The sequence below is a fragment of the Siniperca chuatsi genome, linkage group LG4 (genome assembly GCF_020085105.1).
Source record: "Siniperca chuatsi isolate FFG_IHB_CAS linkage group LG4, ASM2008510v1, whole genome shotgun sequence".
NCBI lineage: Eukaryota > Metazoa > Chordata > Actinopteri > Centrarchiformes > Sinipercidae > Siniperca > Siniperca chuatsi.
The window spans coordinates 16079039-16099373 of record NC_058045.1 but is presented as its reverse complement, the minus strand read 5'-3'; the positions used below and the strand labels follow the sequence as shown (position 1 = coordinate 16099373).

Genomic DNA, 20335 nt, shown 5'->3' with positions numbered 1-20335 from the left:
ATATATATATATATATATATATATATATATATATATATATATATATATATATATATATATATATATATATATATATATATATATATATATATATATATATATATATATATATATATATATATATATATATATATATATATATATATATATATATATATATATATATATATATATATATATATATATATATATATATATATATATATATATATATATATATATATATATATATATATATATATATATATATATATATATATATATATATATATATATATATATATATATATATATAATATATATAATATATATTTATATATATATATATATTTTAATTAATTAGAGATAAGGCTTATTGATGAATTTGGCAGCTGAATTTATCAACACATAAAATATATTATAATATTCATTTTTAAATCCATTATGATTAAACTTTCAATGGCTGTAAGAGTAATTCTTCCTGTCTATAAAGAAAAACACAAGACGAGAAAATAGAAACATACTTTAGGTTTTATTTAGGTTTGTCATGACGATGAATTAGAAAATCAACTGGTGCATGTGAACATAAATTACATTGTTTCTCTCGTCCCCTCAGGTGAACTGAGGTCACCCTGACTGTGGTAATACGTGGTGCATGCCACCACTAACAATAAGCAGTGACGTACAAGATGTTGGCCTAAGGCACACCTTCACAACCATCAATTATGATGACTCTAAACATGGAGAAAATGTGAGAGCCACCGACCAGTTAAGTCATCATGCATGATAACTGACAGCAACACAAAGCAAGCCACAATTCAGTGTGTACAGGTCTGTGGTGCCATTTTGTAAAAATTTGTAAGACACTGATAAGTCCACACACATTTTCACTGTTGTCATGTTTCTACATCCACAAGTGTTATATAGGTCCTTTTTCTCTTTCATTACAAACATTTACAAAGATAATTATGACAGCCTTAGTATTAATCAGCAGTTAAGTACATCAGGGCTAGAAATGCTGAAGCCTATATAAAGTTGGTGTTCCTACATTTGTGGCTGGGTTCTCATACGAACAAGCCCAGAATACAATACGGTGCAAATCATCTCTGGGTTTTTTAAGGGACTGTACAGCTTGATAGATAAATCACAAATCCTTGATCAAATGCAGGCAATGACACAATTTTTGTGATCTCTAAGGTTTACAAATAGTGCTTTTCCTGTGCCAATCTGAGGTAGACAGAACAAAACCAATGCAACACAAAAAAGAGACAGGTGTTCTTGAAAGCTTGCAACTGAGATGGATGTTCTTTTTTTAGTGGGTGTACAAGAATAAAGAGCGAATTTGGTAAGCCAATGTCTGAAACAAAATACAAAATGCCAGAACAGCCTGTATTGTCGCCTGGTTTACAGTGTTTTCGCCTGCTCCAGTCTTTAGACAATTGCACAAAAGATCTGACCAATATCAACAATTATAAATTATACAAAGCAGGAATTTACTTTTACAGTGTTCTCAGCTGCAGACCGGTTGGACAGAGAATTGACAGTAACTGCTGCACCTGAAAGCAGCACTGACATCCCCGAACAACGTGCAGAGAGATACTGAGGTTCTGAGCAGCCAACATTCGTACAGTGCATCTCAGCAGACAAACACAGCAGGCCTAAACGCTAAAACACACACTCTGTTACAGCAACATCACATACAGCCACAGTTATTGCTTCAAAGCAGAGCACACACATACACACACACACACACACACACACACACACACCTCTAGCAGTCAGTCAGTGCTGTTGAGCGGAGACAAGCAGCAGGGAAAAAAAAAAGTTTTAAAAATGAACATGCAGGCATCTTCAACCTGCATTACCAGTCTGCAGAAAGCACCACAATTTGCAGAAATTGACACACAGAGAAATGTGGCACAGCAACAACTGACTGCACATAAAAGCCTCAGATGGTCATACATGCTGTGTTCAAGATAAAAATTTAGGACCCTGTGATTTAAAACTCAAAAGCTTTCAGAGACGCTTAGAAAAATACTGAAATATGAAACAAACTCAGGGTTTTCGTCTCGACTGTATTCCTGCTGCAGACATTCTTTGGTCATGAAATAGGCTGAATACATTAATTTCAACAAACACGCTGCCGTACAAAGGAAACATGCAGTAACTGATTTGACATCACAATTGATTTCAAGCCCTGTACAGAAAATCGCTGGTGCATAAATCGACTGATTTTCTTTAGGGCACTTTTTCTTTTTAAAGTTGAAGACTTAAACACCAAAAATGCCGTTTGACCCATAAAATCTCAATCTTTTGCCGTTAACAACAAAATGTTACCAAAAAGGATCTAGTCTCTTTTTACCACTGTGAATTTACTAAACATAATGCATATTTTTAAATGTAAAATCTCCACTTAATATTTGAATGAAATCATGTCCACAAACAAACTTCAGCTAATGAACTAACAAGCATTGGTTGCCTTGTTTTGGGGCCAAATGAACTGTTGACAGCATGTAATTCTAATTTTAAACACAAATAATGATTTCCTTCAAAAAAAAAAAAAAAAACAATTTTAACACACCTCCGTATTCACATATCAAATCTGCATTACACACATTAAATACAGCATGTCAGTTACAGTGAAAAATCCAAAAATACTTTTGTACTTACTTGAGTTGCTATAAAAATCTGAATTTAAATGTCTTAGTGATCAGATTGGTGTAGTAGAAAATATGTCACATCGGGCATTTACATTTTTCAAAAGTTACCTGCATTTACCTTTGTAGGGCAGCAATGATTTTCAACATCGCTATTACAATATTTACTTCCCCAGTCACTCTTGCAGTGTCGCGCTGACCTTACACCTCCTGATGCCAAACATTTTACAACATACAAAGCAAACACCTTGCATTTGCTAATGATGCCAAACAACGATGGAGATGTGAATATGAACTTAAAAAGAGATGGATGGTGTTTAGTTCTCACTGTCTCTGCTCTCTGGCAGTCCACAGGAGCAGCAAAGGCACAAAAACAGACACAGACAATCTCAACCAAGCCCACCCAATCCCCTCACGTGGCTCTGGTGTCTCTTCATTGAAACCCTTCAGTTATTTCACTCCACACCAGAGCCAGAAGTCACATGCAGGTGGGAGTCTTTGCACTGGGTCTGTCCTTTATAGTGCACATTAAAATATGACAGACACGCCTTCTTCTGCCCGCTGGAGTAGGAAGGGGAGGGAAAAAGTGGGTATGGAGGGTGTTTGGGGGAGGTAAAGGGATGAGAGGGAAATCAGCCTTGGAGCTCCTCAAAGCATGTCTCACAGACCCGTACTGGCTTTTTAGAGGACGGCGTGAGGGCGTTCCTCCCTGAACACTCGGCACAGAAAATGTTTCCGCAATGTCTGCAATGATGCTGGATATTCACAGAGGAGAAGGAGAGAGGTGGTGCATGTTACAAGGTAGACAATGAAATGATGTGTCCTGTTGCCTATAAGCACCAATACTTAACATAACGTCATTCTTACCTTCCTGACAGTGACCGAAAAGCCTTTCCCACAGGCCATGCAGTTCTGCACTTCGTGATCTTCGGCCCACTTCCTGGTCAGAGACTGTGACTGCTTGATCTAAAAGCACCAATAGCAGGACTTACAATCAGAGTGTCTGCAATAAAGCATCCTAAGACAAACTGTTGACAAATGCTGCCAAACATATCTGTATTTTAGTGTTTTTTTTTATTATTTTTTTTCACTGTACAACTTTTCTGACTGACCTGGAGCGACTGGTTCTCTCTGCCAAGCTCCTGCATGGCTGCTGTCGTGTCATCCAGCTTCCTCCTCAGCTCCACCACCTTGGCCTGTAGTTTCTCTATTTCGCCTTCACCCTTTACACACCTGAAACACAACCACAGGACACTGATGATTTGTGTGCACATGTTAATTAGTGGCTCAGGAAAATTTTACACCACCACTACCTGGCTGGACGCATAATAGGTTTGTTAATTAATACTTTGAATGAACAGTGTTTTATTTACCACATCTCTGTGCTACCACAGCGCTCTATTGTTAAAGGGACATTTCCCCCCTTAAATCAAAAATATATATTTTTCCTCTTAACTGTAGCGCTATTTATCCATCTAGATTGTTTTGGTGGAAGTTGCCGAGATTTGGAGATATCGGTCGTAGAGATGTCTGCATTTTTTGAATATAATGGGACTATATGGCACTCGGCTTGTAGTGCTCAAAGTGCCAAACAAAATACATTTGAAAAATAGCAAACAGCAATGTCTCTTTCCAGAAATCATGACCCGGTTACTCAAGATAATCCACAGGCCTAGAAAATAGTTCCTACATGAAACTGCTCACAACAAATAATTTCTGGAAAGAGACATTGCTGTTGAGTTTTTCAAATGTATTGTTTTGGTGCTTTGAGCACCACAAGCTGAGTGCCATGTAGTCCCATTATATTAAAAAAATGCAGACACATAAATAGCACTACAGGTAAGAGGAAAAATATGTATTTTTGATTTTGTATTTGGCTCATTTCAATAAATTCTGACTCATCACATTGCACCCATTCACTTCATCCACGGAGCACATTTATAGGACATCAAATATGAAGACTTTTCAGTAACCTTAATATTCAGTAACTGACAGTGCTAAATGAATGCATGTTTTCACGAGTTAATCTTTAATGGTGGTATTAAAAGTTGAGATAAAGGAGCACAAAAAGGATTAAACACATCTGTACTTATGTACAGAGGTGATCCACTATTCACACTTGGAAATTAGAGCTGTATTCAGTGCTGCGCCACTGTCTGATTGTTGCTCAAACCACAGTTTATTTCCCCTAAAACTTATCCCTTTAGGCGATGTAACATACACTCACATGCAAATACAGCTGCATGTATTGCATATATAGCATGTAAAGCATTTTATTTTTAGACATGGTAAGTAACTGTTAACAGTGCAGAACAATGGCTTTCCCTACTTTTGGAAAATCATAGCAGGAATTTGTTTAAGAAAATAGAAATTGGACATATATATACATACATATATACTCGAACCTGCTGACTCATTCAGTGTCTGTTCCTTCATGTAGTCAGCCCTCCATGACTTTCTTTTTTCCTCTGTGAGTGTGCTGCGGTGGCACATGCAACAGCCTATAATAAGCCTAATTTATAATGAATTTCACATGATAATTTTAATTATCATTTGTTATGCACAAGTAAATGACGTTCTTTAAAAATTGAGATTGTAAATGAGTTAATTTAAAGTTGTAGGAGAGATGTGGCCAAAACTAACCCTGAAGCAATGTTCAGCAGCTCAGGGTGACTGATTAAGTCAAGTCAGTCTTATAATAAAGACAATTTAATTAATGTTTTAACCTAAATTATTTTTTCACAGCCTAATTGGTTTGTTTCTTCTAGGAACTGGAGGCAAGTGCTTGTTTTAAAAAGGGATGCGTTAGATACATTGGATAAACACATTTTTTAAAACCTAAGAAAAATAAGAAAATCCTGGTGACTTCTGAGGCCTGCACTGGAAGCAAATGGTTTTAATAATCTGTATGGGAAAGCATCTTTGCGTTCCTCACTCAAGAACATGCAAAAACCTTTAAAAGGCTTTTAAGTACTTTTATGAAACAAAGAGTCATTACTTGCCGGGTGACATGTTGTTAAAACAATATCAACTTTCAACCTTTCTAAAAGAGCCCGTCTCTCGTCCTGGTTGTTCTGGATGGTGGCCTCCAGCACAGCGATCTCTCCTCTCAGCTCATCGGTCTGCTTCTCCAGTTCACCGACTCTCCGTTGGCTGCCCTGCCACTCTCTCTTCAGCGTGGCCACATTTTCATTCAGAGCTGTCACCTGCACACCCATCTTTGCTTCTGCTTCCTCCCTACGCTTCACCTGCTCTTCTCTCGCTCGCTTCTCTGCCAACTTTGGAAGGAAGCATTGATCATGTCACGAAAGGGATCAGAAGGGGACGTGAATGATATTTAATATACTAATTTAAAATCATTTGGTGGGATTTGGCAGATGAGCCTACCAACTGATCCTGGACATCCTTGGTTTGGGCAAGGAGCTGTTCCTCTCTCTGGCTCCTGCTGTCCCTGGTGGCCTGGTGCTCTTTCTGCTCCTGCTCCAGGGTGCTCTGTGCTGCCTCCACCTGACTCTGCAGCTCCAGTTTCTGCTGGATCAACAGCTGTTTGGCTTCCCGCAACTCACCCAGCTCCTGAAAAGCAACAAATATGTAGCGCAATGTGCAATATTTGGTAATTAAAGGCTCTTATACTGTCTCAAACTAAAGAAGCATTAAGTCATTTTGGAAAAATAAGATCACAGGTGGGGTTAAACTTTAAAATGTTTGAGAAGGTTTGAGCTTAGGAAGTTAGAGATGGCTTTGACTGCTTTGAAGAACTGAAAAATCCAGGCTCACGTCAAATTGTCGACTCAAGCACGCCCAGTTATAACTTTGAAGAATGTGGCCCTGATGACCTACAGTATCCCTGAGTTAAGATGTTTACATAAGACAAAGCATGGGAAGCAGGTCAGCCAGTATGAGACATCAAATGGCAGTCATTACCAGGCTCTGACACTCAGATTCCTCTATCTTCCCCTTTAAATCAAAATAAAGACAGTGTTAGTTGTTGATTCTTATGAAAAGTGACTGACCTTCTCGCTCTTCTCCATTAGCGCTTTTAATTCTGAAGTCAGTCTGGTGTTATTCTTTTCCAGGACACTCTTGGCTTTGTTCAGCTCCTCCACTTTGCTCCTCTCCTTCTCCACTTCCTCCTTTACTTGACCCTGGGTGATTAAGCACAATTTACAATATATGAACTTAACATCAAGTCATCTAAGTGTTCATGTCTGTGTGTGTTAATCTGTTTGTCTGACCTGTTGCTTCTGTAGTTCCCTCAGGGTTTGTTCTTGCTGTTGGAGCTTCTGGTCCCGTTTTGCCAGCTCCTGCTCCAACGAGCCCCGGCCAGTCTGCAGTTCCTGAATCTGAGCCTCTAAACGTGTCTGATGGGTTCGGTTAGCAGCCAGCTCTTCCTGAGCCACGTTCAGCTTCTCCTCTGACACCTACAGTCAGAGAAAGGTCAAAAGTCACTCACCGAGAAAGAGAAATCGAAAAAAGCAGCAGGGACTATGGGAAATGCTCAGAGGAGGGCGTGTTAATTTTGTTAGCAAACACTTCATTCAATCATCAACACCCGCCTCCCTATCCGTAATCCATCTCTGAGAATTTGTCAAAAGTGATGCAGCATTACGTCACATTTAACATAACCTCCTGAAATGAAGCCATTATCAGTCTCTACTCCTCCAGCCCCTCCTGCATAAACCTACCTTCAGGTCTTGACGCAGGGCAGAGACCTCAGACTCCTTGCCATAGAAGTCAGACTGAAGCTTAGTGAGGCTTTGCTGGCTTTGCTCCGAGGCCTTCTGCAGCTCTGTCGTCCGACTCTTCTCAGAGGCCAGCTTCTGACTGAGCCCTGACACCTGGGCCCTCAGCTTACTCTCCTCTTCTTCCTGGAGATAAGAGTCAAATATACAAATAAACATACACATAAGACATAAGATTGCCATTATACAAATTACTTAACATATAGTAAGTGTTGCTATGTGGTTAAGTGCGATGACAGCTGTCGACTGTATGCATGTCTGTATTTGTATTTAAACATGCTACTTGCCTTCTTGACATTAACTTCTTGTAACCCTGCCACTTGGCCCTTCAGTTTCTGCATCTCCTCCTCAAAGGACCCCTGGGCCGTCTTAAGTTGTGCCCGCAGCTTCTCCAACTGATTCTCTTTTTCCTTCAGCGTCTCCTGAGTCTTTGAGTGTTGCTGCTCCACTGTGGTGAGCTGCACTTTCAACTTTTTCTCTGCCTGACATTTGTAGACACACAACAGGTCTTAGGTGTTACATTCAAAGCAACACTGCTTGATGTTCCATTTTTCCAGAAGCTTACCTCTCTCATCTGCTCCAACTGCTCTTTATATTCTTCCATTGCCTTGGTGATGGCCTCATTATTCTTAAGAAGCTCCTGTCTGGCCTTTTCATTGGACTTTTCCTGAGGATTAAGACAGATTCATGTTGTCAGTGTCCTGGTGTTGTAATTAGGTGGCTATTTGTTACTCTTTGTTGCAAATTTCCCAAAGGTGAAAGATAATATTGAAGTGGTCTAAACTGGTTTTGTTTTGACTGAAGCTTACTGAACCTACCTTCTCCTCCATGGCTGACTTATTGTTCTTCCTCTCTGTGTCCAGTTGAGTCTGACTCTCTTTCAGTGCCTTACTAGCCTTTGCTAGGCTCCCCTGCACAGAGGCAAGCTCCTTCCTTTGAACCTCTTTATCCTGCTGGGCCTTTTGTAAGTCTATTGCCAGGCTCTGAGCTTTCCTGTCCACCTCTGCATGCTTAGTCTTTCCCTCCTGGATCACCTTGTCCAGATTCAACTTCAGAGCGGCTTTCTCCTGCTCACTGCGCTCCATCTCGTGCTGAATGTCACTCAAAGCAGCTGCTGTTTTCTTTAATTCCTCTTGTAGTGTTGTAGCCCTTAACAGTGTAAAATACATTTATGTTGTATTATGGGTAATTCATTAAAATACAGCGGAATAAACAAAAAAATAAGAAAATACTAGCATATGGTTGTGACATCATTATAATACAGTTACAGAGGGTTAGTTACAGTTGCATGCATGTATTACTCACTTGGAAAGCGTCATCACATTTTAATAAAGCCAATGCACCAGTATAGTTTATCTCACCCTGCTTTCTCTGTTTCCAGTGAGTGCTGCAGCTCCTTGGCTTTCCGTTTAACCTCTGACCCCTCCTTCTGCAGCTTCTGCACGTCTTGCTGCACCTGGTCCCGTGTGGTCTGCAACTCCCCAACCTGTGACTCCAATTTCTGTCAGATTAAAACACCAGATTAATTTATGAAACACAAGATGTATGTATACTGAGGGCACTACAGACAGGAAACATTTAGGCCTAAAATTACCCCTCATACAGTCCAATATCAGGTACCTAAATAAATACTCAACACAAACCTTATTAAGCCCCTCCAGCTGCTCTATACGCTGTTCTGATGCCATTAGTTTGTCTTTGCATTCCTTCAGACTGGCTTCCAGCTGTGTGCACTGCTCCTGTCTCTCCTTTAGCCTTTGGGCCTGCTCCTCCACCTTCTTCTGAACCTTATTAAGCTCCTATACAAGATGTGGGAGAGGACGCAGGATAAGAGGGGAGGTGAGTAGAGTGAAGGGGGGAAAGGAAGAAAACAACATATATAAGTCAGGGAGTGACATATTTTCAAAGGAAAGAAATATGGTGCATTACAAGGGACACTGCGCTGCGTTTTAGCCAAATTTCAACATCAGTGGCACAAAGAAGGCGCTAACCTGCTGCTTGTCCTGCAATGCATGCTGAGCAGTCTCCAGGTTGTTCTCCAGGTTAGCCTTCTGTGCAGCCTTGGCTGCCTCTGCAGATAACAACATCTCTGTCTTTCCCTTCAGCTGAAAAGAAACAGACAGACAGAAACTAGTAAAAAATAAAATCCGCAGGACAACATACTGTTTTTGGATCAGTCCTTCCAAACAGATTACACAGAGGTTTACCTGAGCGTCCAGCTGGGATACCTTCTCCTTGCTGTCTGCGAGCTGGGTGGTGAGTTCAGTGACTGAGGTCTCCAAGGTGTGGGCTCGGTCTTGGGCTGAACGCAGCAGGGTCTTCTGCTCCTGGACCTGCTCATGAAGGTTATCCTGGGCTTGCTTGTTGCTCTCCGACTGGTTCTTCAGCTTTTCTGTCAACTGTGTGACCTTTAAGACGTACACATACAGAAAAGGTTATGTGCTCAAAATGACCAATAGTTACCTGTAATTATTGTTAAATAAAACTGGCCATTCTATATGATGCTTTTTAATCTACACTGCAGGTTTTAGTTGTGACAATACATTTGTGTAGAGGGGGGTGGCATGAGTCTTTTGTCATATCACTTTTTCACTACAGAGAAGTGCTGGCAACATGAAAGTGAACCTTTGAGAGAGAGAGAGAGAGTGTGTGTGTGTGTGTACACCCACTTGTTCTTGTAGTGCATGGTTTTTCTCTTTTAGCTGGTTGAGCACAGCCGTCTCTCCCTCCCCGGCCTGGATCTTGGCACATAAGTCCTCTCTCTCGGTTTCCAGCTGGCTCACAATGTCCTTACTCTTCTGCAGCAGAGCCTCCAGATTCTGGATCTTCTGGTCCTTATCTCCGATCTGACGCAGCACCTGCTCCAGGTCATTCTACAGCATGAAGGCAAGCCAGCATAGCAGAAAGGTTGCATTAGGTATTTTGGCAGAAATATAAATTTTATTTCAAGTTGGGGTTTTATGTTGAGGTATGAGTGAGGTATATAATGAGATGTACTGTAGACCACACCAATTTTCACACATTCATACTACACCAGTGTTTGTTTGTGTATGGATCAAATGTTATGCAATCAGGATAATGTAAAATATGCTTTAATCTTATAAAGCTTCTACAAATAATAATCGGATTACCAATAAAGCAGCATTGTCATGTAGCACTCACTTTTACGTTCACGTTTAGTTACAGTAAAATAGCATTTAAGAATCCAATAAGTGGCATTCAAAATCTGTACGTACATATTAACTACATTTTTCACTACTAAATGACAACACCACGAGCGAGCGAGCTCAAGCCAAAAATCAAATGATAAAACTATCATCATAGTATTAACACCTGATATTCTCGTTGCAACTCTCCTCTGAGATGAGTTGCTGACTTTGTAAAAAGACTATGTCGCACATTGTTCCAAGTAGAAACTCTCTGTGATTTTTAAATTCACTGTACAGCACAGCCTCGTTTGGCTTTATGCTCTCCAATATTGTTGCCAGAGGGTTTTTCTTGTGGACAGTACCTGTGCCTCGCGGAGTTTGCCATTGGTGTTTTGCTGCAGCACCTGCAGCTCCTGGTGCTGCTGCTTGGCTTTCTCCAGCTGGTGCTGCAGGTCTGTATTCTTACTGGCACTCTCCTTCAACTAAAGAAGCAAAAACACAAAAGCACTTAAATTTCTTTTCCTTTATTTGTTTACCTCTACGCTAAACCTAAATGCAGTGTTAATTTCATAGTCATTTTGTGCATCTTACTGTTTCTGTATTATCACTCTACAGCAGTTTAATGAATCTTAGGTTAGGTCTTTATCTTGATTTGTTTGTTTTTAGGAGATCTTTTATGATCTTGTTTGTTTGTTTTTGTTTTTATCTCATCAGCACGGATCATTGATTCCCTTGGGTTTTAATCACTCTGCTTCCCTGTTTTAGCCTAATAAATAAACCTAACCTAAACTTCTCTTGCATATCTTACAGCATACATTATAGCTTACAATGCACACTTAAACAACAGACACATTGATGTACAGATGTTCTGTCTGTTCTATTACACTAATTCCTTTCCCTGTAGCGACCATTAAAGTTTCATCTGATGCCTACCTGTTCTTCCGCACGGGACAGTTTGAGCTGCAGGTCGGCTGCTTGCTGCTCGCGGTCTTTTAGTTTCTCCCCAGACAGCTGCCTCTGTTCTTTAAGACGACCTTGCACCTCGCCCAGCTGCCTCTCCGCCTCCAGCAGTTTGGAGTGCAGCTAGGCAGAGCGCAGAGAGAGGGGTAATGATTAAGATGGAGAACAAGTTGACAAACTTAATAGCAAGAGATACAGTCGATACTTGGATGAGGAAAATGGATGTCTGGAATCTTCGTTGACTGAGTTTTTAACACATTACTGCATAACATTTGTGCATCAACTATTGATTTGAGTGATTTCTTTCTTTGTCATTTTTACTGTTGTAGAATTTTCTTCTTAACTGATTTCATGCAAAAACAGGTTTGCATGAGCCTCTGCCATTCTGTTATATGGACATATTTTTCATGGGTGCCATGTAGCATGAATCATGCTGTAGTCATAGTTAAATGAACTAAACTTTAAATAAAAAGCTGAAGATATCCCGTGCACAGCAGTGCTTCTCCTCGGGTGCCAGCTGGTGTAGAGCAAAAAGAGTATTTTTTGGTTAAACTTGAAATAACCCAATCCCTAATTCCACAATGGGACCCTTTGCTATATCGACCACCCTGTAGTTATAATTTACAAAATGGAGGAAATCATAACTACATGTTTTAGAATTTCAGAATTCAGAGTCATACAGTTTGATACCTACATTTAATGTTGTTTTCTTCTTTTGTCACCCATCTGTATATCAATTGTACTGTTGTCCTGCATGCAGTTGTGTGTGTGTGGCTTTTGTCCGCCCTACTCACCTGACTGATCTCAGTCTGCTGCTGAGCACCATGGCTCTCTTTTTCTTCCCTTTGCTGTTCCAACTGTTTCCTCTCAACCTTCAGCTCTGCGTGCTTAAACTCCAGCTCCATGACCTCACTCTTCAACTTTGCCACCTCCTCAGCTCTCTCTACAAGCTCCATCTGGGCCTTCTGCAGGGAGGCCTCAGCCCCTGTGGCCTGAGCCTGGAGCTCTTGAACCTCCAGCTCCCTCTCCCTCAGGCTGTCTTGAACTCCCTTCTTGGTAGCCTTCTCAGCTCCCAGACGCTCCTCTAGTTCCTGATACTCTTTCTCCTTACGCGCAAGCTTTTCAGACAGGCTCTGTGAGAAGAGGAGAGGACAACTTGAAGCAGATGAGCACTGGTTGCCCAGATGTTTGGGAAATATGAAGATGAAAGGGGGGTGAAAGATGTCCCTGAGTAGGATTGAAAGCCAGGGAGGAAATAAGTGCAAAACAAAACAATAGCAAGTAAAATCATTGTTTTCTGACATTTCTTGAGGGAGCAGGGTCTCATGAAAAAGGATTAAGTTTTGAAAGGTTAATCAGGAATTGTTTGAATCATTAACTAAGCCAAACTGTAACATGAACCATATGTCTTTTCTAAATTAAAACAGTTGGCATGATAGGAGCTGTAACAAGGAACTAACACCCACGCCTGCTGTGATATAAGCTATGGAAAAAACAGTCGGCTGTCGAGTCAAGAATAAAGTGAGGTATGGCATTTCTAGGGGAATGTTTACATAACAGGACTTGGAATACTGTGGTATGTGTACAGCACTTGCTCTGGTGTAAGCTCTGGCAATAAACTTAGCAACAGGGTGATAAAGAGCAAAATGTTGTTAATAGTGGAGCGTGCTGCTAACTAGGGAGTGTGACAGGGCACCTGGACTTCACAGACGTTCAATAAACCTCTACAGGCCACCGCAGCAGCTGGCCAACATTAACAACCCGCTCCAGACACTTTGTTTTTTCCCGTCCTCTTTTGTTGATCCCTCTCCTTCTCACGGCCTTGTCCGGCTGTCCTTCTCTTGTGTCATTGTCACAGCTCCCTGCTGGGTTTCTCCTCTCTAATCCTGGTATTACAGACCAATGAAACCCGTTGTTGTTCACCTGTCTGTTCCTACTCCTGATCCTCTGTATTTCACAATATGCTCCAACACTTTTGTCTCTATTCTCATGAGATAAGTATCTGTATCAGCTCTCAGGGTGTCCTTTTGCAAGGAGAAGCATAGGGCGGGGGCATCACACTGGAGATCCAGCTCTGCAATCCTCCTCGTACCCGGAAACCTACTTGGCTGGAAGGACATTGACGTGCCTGATGTGGGAGGATTTAATCTCTGGCAGGAACCCTTTGCCTCCGTTCCCCATTTCCCTTTGCACCTGTGCAGTTACCTGTGATTGTATTTCACCCCAAGTGACAGAGCTGGCATGGCAGAGATCCCCCCCTGCTGGTTTAATTTTAGAGCTCCATGTGACTTTTTTTTATCAACATGTCTAGGCTGCCAAAGACGGTTGGTGACAGCAGGGCATTGTGATAGGGCCTGATGCCAAGCAACAGAGGAAGGTTTACAGAAACTGAGATGGCGTGCTCTGTATCTGAGAGGCAGCTGGCAAGGCTTGTTAACATTACTGAAGTAAAAGTAAATCCTACACAATTGTATGCTGTATAACATGTGGCAAATGCCGTAGCAGTAATCTGCTCAGAATGACAAAACTGTCACATGACTATAATAACTGTACTTGTTTGATTCTGGTGGTGTGTGTGTTACCTGGCTTTGCTGCTGCAAATTATTCAGATTGCTCTGCAGCTGGTGGATCTGTTGTGTGTAGACGGCTGCTTCCTGCGGACCTTTCTCCAGCTCTGCTTTCAGTTGGGATATGGTCATCTGCAATACCATAGACAGACACGTTACATTATTTTTGCAAGCCATTTAGTGTACATTCAAAGAACTGAAGCATCACTGAGAAGGATATAAAAGAAGAAAACAAACCCCACATGGATTAGTAACAACGAGGCGTCAGTCACACAAAAACATAAGAGGCAACGCACTGTTAAAAAAAAATGACTTTCTGAAAAACCTTTCAAACTTAGAGAAACTTAAAAAGATTAAACCAAATTTGGGGGCAACTTGAAACAACATGTTTACCTCCAGTTTACGAATCTTGAAGAAAGAGTGAGTGTTGGAGAGGAATACAGTATGTTAGGAGCAAAAGAAGAAGGGGAGGGAAGAGAGACACAGACAAAGGTAAGTCACGATACAACAGCAAAAGCCAATGAGAGAATAAATAATCCAATTTATCACGAATTTACTGCACTTCATTGTGACAACATCTTGCTATGGCAGCATTAAGCAGAATATTTTATACAAAAGAGGGTTTGGTTTGCTTTTTGTTATGTACTACTGCAGGGGCAGATGATGCATGAACCTGAATTTAATGTTAACTGTTTGTCGACCTGGAGACTGGCTGCTGACTGCAAAAACTCCTACATGTTCATACTGTGGAACTTAAACCTCAATGTTTCAGACTATTTGCAGACTGTAACAAAGTCACTTATTATCCTGAGAGCAATTACATGATCAAAAACCAGACAGCTCTCAAATAAATTCAGAATGTGGTCCCTCAATGTGTAAATTTGCAGAAGGACAGGTTCAGCTGGTGCTGCCTGACAGAGACTGATAAATGCTCCTCTCCTACTGGGATCAAAAATGCAGGAAATAAGGCTAAATTATTCACAAAGCATAATTATTGGGAATTAGGCACAAAGCCATCTGGTATGACAGTACATTAGTTATTTCAGAGCTATTTTTAAATAAGAATCTTAAAAGCAGTTTTTTGCCAAAAAGCACAGTGGGTGGCCTGAGCAAATGACAGGTGAAATAGAAAGGGGGTAAAATAAGAACAACTACACTATACTTCACATCAACACTACAATCTTCTAGATGTAAATTGTGGGAATCATTGTGCATGTCTATGTGCTTGCAACAAGTACAATTTAGGGTGGAAGAGTGGCAGCTTATGTTGCAACATGTCTGGAAAAAGTTAAAGTGAGAATCAGCAGAACTACATTTGGCCTTCAAGACATTCAGTGTTTTGTTCCCCTCACCTCTGAGGTAGTGTAATTAGCCTGCAGCTGCTCGTAGTGGTTTTTGAGACGTTCAGACTCGTCCTCCCTCTTGCGGGTCATACTGTCCATCAGTGTCTGGACCTGCACCAGCTCCTTCTGCAGTACCTCCACATCCTCCACTCCCGGTCGCTGCAGCTAGGGGGCAGAGCAGAGGCACTGTGTTGAAGCCATGAGGACTGGGTGGCAGACAGTGGGCAATATTTGAGCAAGAGGAGAGTAGAGGAGACATCAACAGAATATGATATTATATGATGCCGATATAATATGATGATCCCCGATATGGAGATAAATCTGTTGTGAAGTTGGCAGACGACACTACCATCATTGGCCAGATTACAAACAATGATGAGACTTCATATTGGGAGGAAATCAACAATCTTGCAGAGTGGTGCACAGAGAACAACCTGTCTACATCAGTGGAGCTGAGGACGTCAGGACTGGAGGGCAACAACAGTTGATTAAAACCGCTCAGAGGGTCATTGGTACCAACCGAGCATCAGTGATAACGGTGAGGTGAGGTGCCTGCGCAGAGCCCAAAAAGGCAGTACCCACCCCAGCTACAGCCTGTTCACCCTGCTTCCATCTGGCAAGAGATACAGAAGCATCTGCTGCCGTACAACCAGGGTCCGGAGCAGCTTCTTTCCCCAGGCTGTGAGACTTTTAAATTCATCCCCTCACTCCATCAAAATTAATTGTTTTTGTTGTTTGTGCCTTGACCTCTAGCACCAAACCTATGCTTGTATGAAGCCTTTCTAAACCACTCCGAACAGTTAAAAACATTTAAGAACGAATAACATAAAAGTGCAACCAACAACTCTAACTAAAAAAAACGCGTGAGCTCTTTTGATATAAATTCTTTAAAGTTCTGTTTCACGTTTCTATAACAACGGTGAAGGGATTGTCTGGGTAAGATCTGCTTTAATTCTTCACACCACACAGCTCAGAGCCAAACAGATTTCATGGTGTCAATTTAACGTTATTCTTTCAGAATCCAAAGCACAACATTTATAAAAGAAAGGTCTATACAAAGTATGTCTCAAGCCTGGTGAGAAGAGAATAAATACCAACGGAAACTTAGTGTGTGTTGTACCAGTTCTGTTTGAAGTCTATCGTTCTCCTGCTTCTCTTTCTGTAGCTGTTCGGTCAATTTGGCCAGCCTCTGGTCAGCAGCCTGCCTTAGGCTCTTCTCCTCATCATAGCGGGACTTTAAGTCTGTCAGATTCAACAATTCAAAAAAGCCAATTTAATAATATGCTAGTCAAACCAACACTTACCTCATTTGTTCACATCATCAAACTGATTTGAGGAAAACTTCATCAGGCTGTAAAAGCAAATGTTGAAGAATGAACAACAACTTATACAAGATAAAACACAACGGATGGATTGAGTTTAATAGTGGTCCAGTAAAAAGAGTACTTCACTGTTGTTAAATGATGCAGACCCACAGACACAGGCCTCCCAGTTCCCTGGCCCCACACTAACCTACTATCTCTGTGGCCAGCTGGGCAGCCTTCTGCTCAAACAGGTCTTTCATCTGCTTAATGTTGAACTTTTCTGTCTCCGCTTCATTCAACTTCCTTTCGAGGGCTGAGAAAAGAGCATCACGTATTAGTGATTGATGTTTGGTATCTTTTTCACAGGGATTTTAAATGTAATGTCCCCTACCTGAATCCTCTGAGCCCGTCTGTCCGTCAGTCTGTGGAATCAAGGCAAAGAGAGAAACATGTACAGTAAGAGTAAGCATTGCCATCATGTTTTATTAAGCAGTTTCATATTCAGAAAGCCAACATTTTATTATAATACATATTAAATATCTTGAAAGAATTACTTGCTTCAGGTGTCCTTGGACTTTGTCTAACTCCTTCTTGAGCTCTCCAGAGAACCATCTTTCCTCCTAATCAGGTAAAACACACAAACAGACACACAATCAAGTCTTTGTATGAACTGACCATTTACACACTCTGTTCACTTCAGAAACCCAACTATACCTTGAGAGAAGCATGCAGGTCCTGAACCTCTTGCCGCAGCATTGTAAGGTCTTCCCTAAAAGGAAAGGAAAGACACAAAGTAAAATTATGTCAAGTGCACCATGAGTTTAGTGACTTGAGTTTGTTATAATTAATGTGACATTAATATATCACCGAGTGGGGGCCACATGAGCGGGCAGGTCTCCGGTATCGTGGAACAGCTCATAGTGCTTGAAAAGCTCCTCTGCAGAGTTGTGAGACTTCATGCACTGAGGACAGATGAAGCCCTGAACACAGAAACACACCATCAGAATCAACCATTTGATAATAAATGATTAGCTTCAATTCTACAGCTCTTACTTACAGGGTGGAAAAAGCTACAAGTTATCAATTGAGAAAAAAAACAAGCGTCCACCTTACCTCAGACGTCTGATCGTGGTTAAGATCTGTGCTGGGCTGCTCTGACTCTGCGTTCTGGGAGCCTCCCTTCCCAGGAGTCTGGAGAGGACAAAATGGACTTGAATAGTCTGAATGTAAAAAAAAAAAACACTGTATACATTTGTTAACTTAATTGCCTGAGAGAAGTAGTTACGGTATGGGAGGAGATTTATATCCTTTTTTGCAGATTTTAAATCACTATTTTTTTCTGTTTTCTCAAATAAATTACGGACTATATTCCAGAGACATTCGAACGTTACATATACACCTCTGACTCTGATGCTTGTGCTCTTTACTTGAATTGTTTTGCAATGTTTGCATCCGGGTAAATGCTGGATCAAGTGAACAATAATTAATTTCAGAAAAGAACAGTGAGGCTTCCCAGAAAAGGGCCCCAGGCCTTCGTCTGAGTCTTGGCTCACACGTCTCAAAAAACAACAATGCTGGGTGCGACCTATTAGCCTTAAAGACATTTTTATATAGAGTATCTCTACCCTAGAATGTTGTTGTATTCTCCTTTTGAAAGCATATTGATTTAAGACAGTTGCATCATGAAATAACAGACTGATGAAAAAATCTCAAATCAACTACACCTCTTGGAAGTAGACCTCAGATCAGCTCAGTGCACTAGCCTGAGCCACGAACACATGAAGTGGATGTGCCACTGGTGGCACATTCACAAAAAGGGTTTGTTTGAGCTGGTGATAGTCTGCATGCATGAATCAGGTGAATATGTGGGTTTTGTGTGTGTGTGACTGAGTGTTGGGAGGAGGACATTGAGCACTTTGAACTGAGTCATCTCAGAGCCTATTGGAGGGCTGACAAACACCACTTTGATGGCAGGCTAAGCATTTGCATTATGAAACCTTTGACCCAACTAATGCAAACTGCACACATGAAACAGCACTAGACTGACTTATTACAGTATTACGATACACTAATAATTATGTTAACAAAAAAACAAAAAAAAATCTTTACTAGAATTAATTCAACACAGGTCCTGTGCATAAATGATATCTTTAAATCAGGATTCAATTAGGGAAATAGATTGACAACATGATTTTTGTTAACGCACCATTAAGCCTAGAGTTTAAAAAATGATGAAACCTCACATTTTGGTCAAAGGTGACAGAGTAATATAATGCACTGTATTATCTTATCATTATCTTGGCAATGTGGTCTACAGTTTGAGGTGTGTTTGTGCCCATAAACTGTAGACCATATTATAAATCAAATCTGTGGTTTCCAAACTTTATCATATGGAGGACAGATGTGTATTAGAGAATGGACCCTTTTTAATCAGATTGTTTCTTATAAGCGCCCATGCCCTGATAATGTCTGTGTTGTTAGCTACATGGTTTGAATAATTAACAAGTTACTGCACAGGTCCGGTGTATGTTTATGTGAGGAGGTAACGGAACAAAACAATAATTGCTAACAATTTTTTTTTTTTTTAATTTCGTTTGGCTTCCTAAACCTTTGCAATAAAATCCATTAGAGGTTACACGCCCTAGTCTGGCAATCCCTGACCTAAATGCATAGTGTTTAAAGATGGATTTTCCTAGTTACAAGGCCGGAACTTCAAAATGTACACAATGATGCAGTTAACGTTAGCATGCCCTGTGGTAAATGTAGTCCTAAGTAGTAGGTTAGCTAACTAAGTAGCTAACCTCTGTTACTCCCACTTGTACATTTAGTGATGAGCTGGCAATTTATCCAAACAACCATGTCACCATTAACAATAGTATAAGCTCAATTATTTAAAACGCATGTTTCTCCCCCAGTTGCGGTCAGCCAGTTGACACGGGACTTCCCAACAGTCAATCTGTGGCTAACGTCAGCGTTAGCATGTGCTGAGTGGACGATGAATTAACCTACCGCAATAACATAGCTAGCTAACGGAAACCATGAAAACAAAATGATTCAGTGACCAAGCACGTAAGCTAGCTAAGTTATTCCTTACTCGACTAACCTTGGCAAGGTGGCCCGTTAGCTAATATGTTTGCTACTGCATTGTATTGCTACATCCCTGTCAAGAGTAGCATCAATCAGTTGAACCGAGTTAGCATTTAATGGTTAGCTGTGTAAACCATGGATGTAGAAGGAGCGCTTGATATGTTCACTACGATCTGACGGGTGGCGGGTTTTTTTTTTTCCAATCGAGAAACTCCCGTTAGCTGAAAATAAACCCCGTCCAATCACAACACACTGTGTTGTAAAACGTGCGTCCCCACCAGGAAAACAGACAAGGATAGGCCTGTCTCCCAAGGAAAACGACTCGGTTTAACCAAACAAAAGCGACTTAGGTTGACTTAGTTGCATTAGAAGCTTACCATTTGAAGTATCCGTCTAAGCATGGCCTCGACTGTGTTTGTCCACACAAAAAATCCAGTAAGTTTTCCAAATTCAAAGTTTACGTCGCTGTACAATGAACACCTGACCAAGCTCAGGCAGCAGCGGCGAATGGGCGGGTCATGAAGAGGATGGTTAGGCAGGACACACA

At 40.9% G+C, this 20335-nt stretch overlaps 1 protein-coding gene across 6 annotated transcripts; it reads right to left on the bottom strand.

Annotated features, from left to right (window-relative positions):
- Positions 1-492: 492 nt before the first annotated feature.
- On the bottom strand, positions 493-20325 carry eea1 (early endosome antigen 1). 6 transcript variants are annotated; one of them, XM_044191800.1, is made up of 30 exons: positions 20166-20325; positions 17815-17892; positions 17569-17681; positions 17416-17470; positions 17256-17321; positions 17093-17123; positions 16910-17014; positions 16518-16639; positions 15407-15562; positions 14448-14462; positions 14070-14186; positions 12282-12620; positions 11461-11610; positions 10890-11009; positions 10048-10251; positions 9586-9786; positions 9370-9483; positions 9022-9177; positions 8740-8879; positions 8197-8527; positions 7944-8045; positions 7666-7860; positions 7322-7504; positions 6872-7057; positions 6650-6781; positions 6024-6209; positions 5676-5914; positions 3749-3869; positions 3504-3602; positions 493-3391 (listed from the first exon to the last, which is right to left on the bottom strand). In XM_044191800.1, the coding sequence occupies exons 1-30, from the start codon at positions 20187-20189 to the stop codon at positions 3269-3271; spliced, it is 4203 nt and encodes a 1400-aa protein (XP_044047735.1). In that variant the 5' UTR covers positions 20190-20325; the 3' UTR covers positions 493-3268. The 6 variants fall into 6 exon arrangements, with proteins under 6 accessions (XP_044047735.1, XP_044047736.1, XP_044047740.1 ...); XM_044191801.1 differs by having other exon boundaries at positions 7666-7848; XM_044191805.1 differs by having other exon boundaries at positions 9166-9177.
- Positions 20326-20335: the final 10 nt, after the last annotated feature.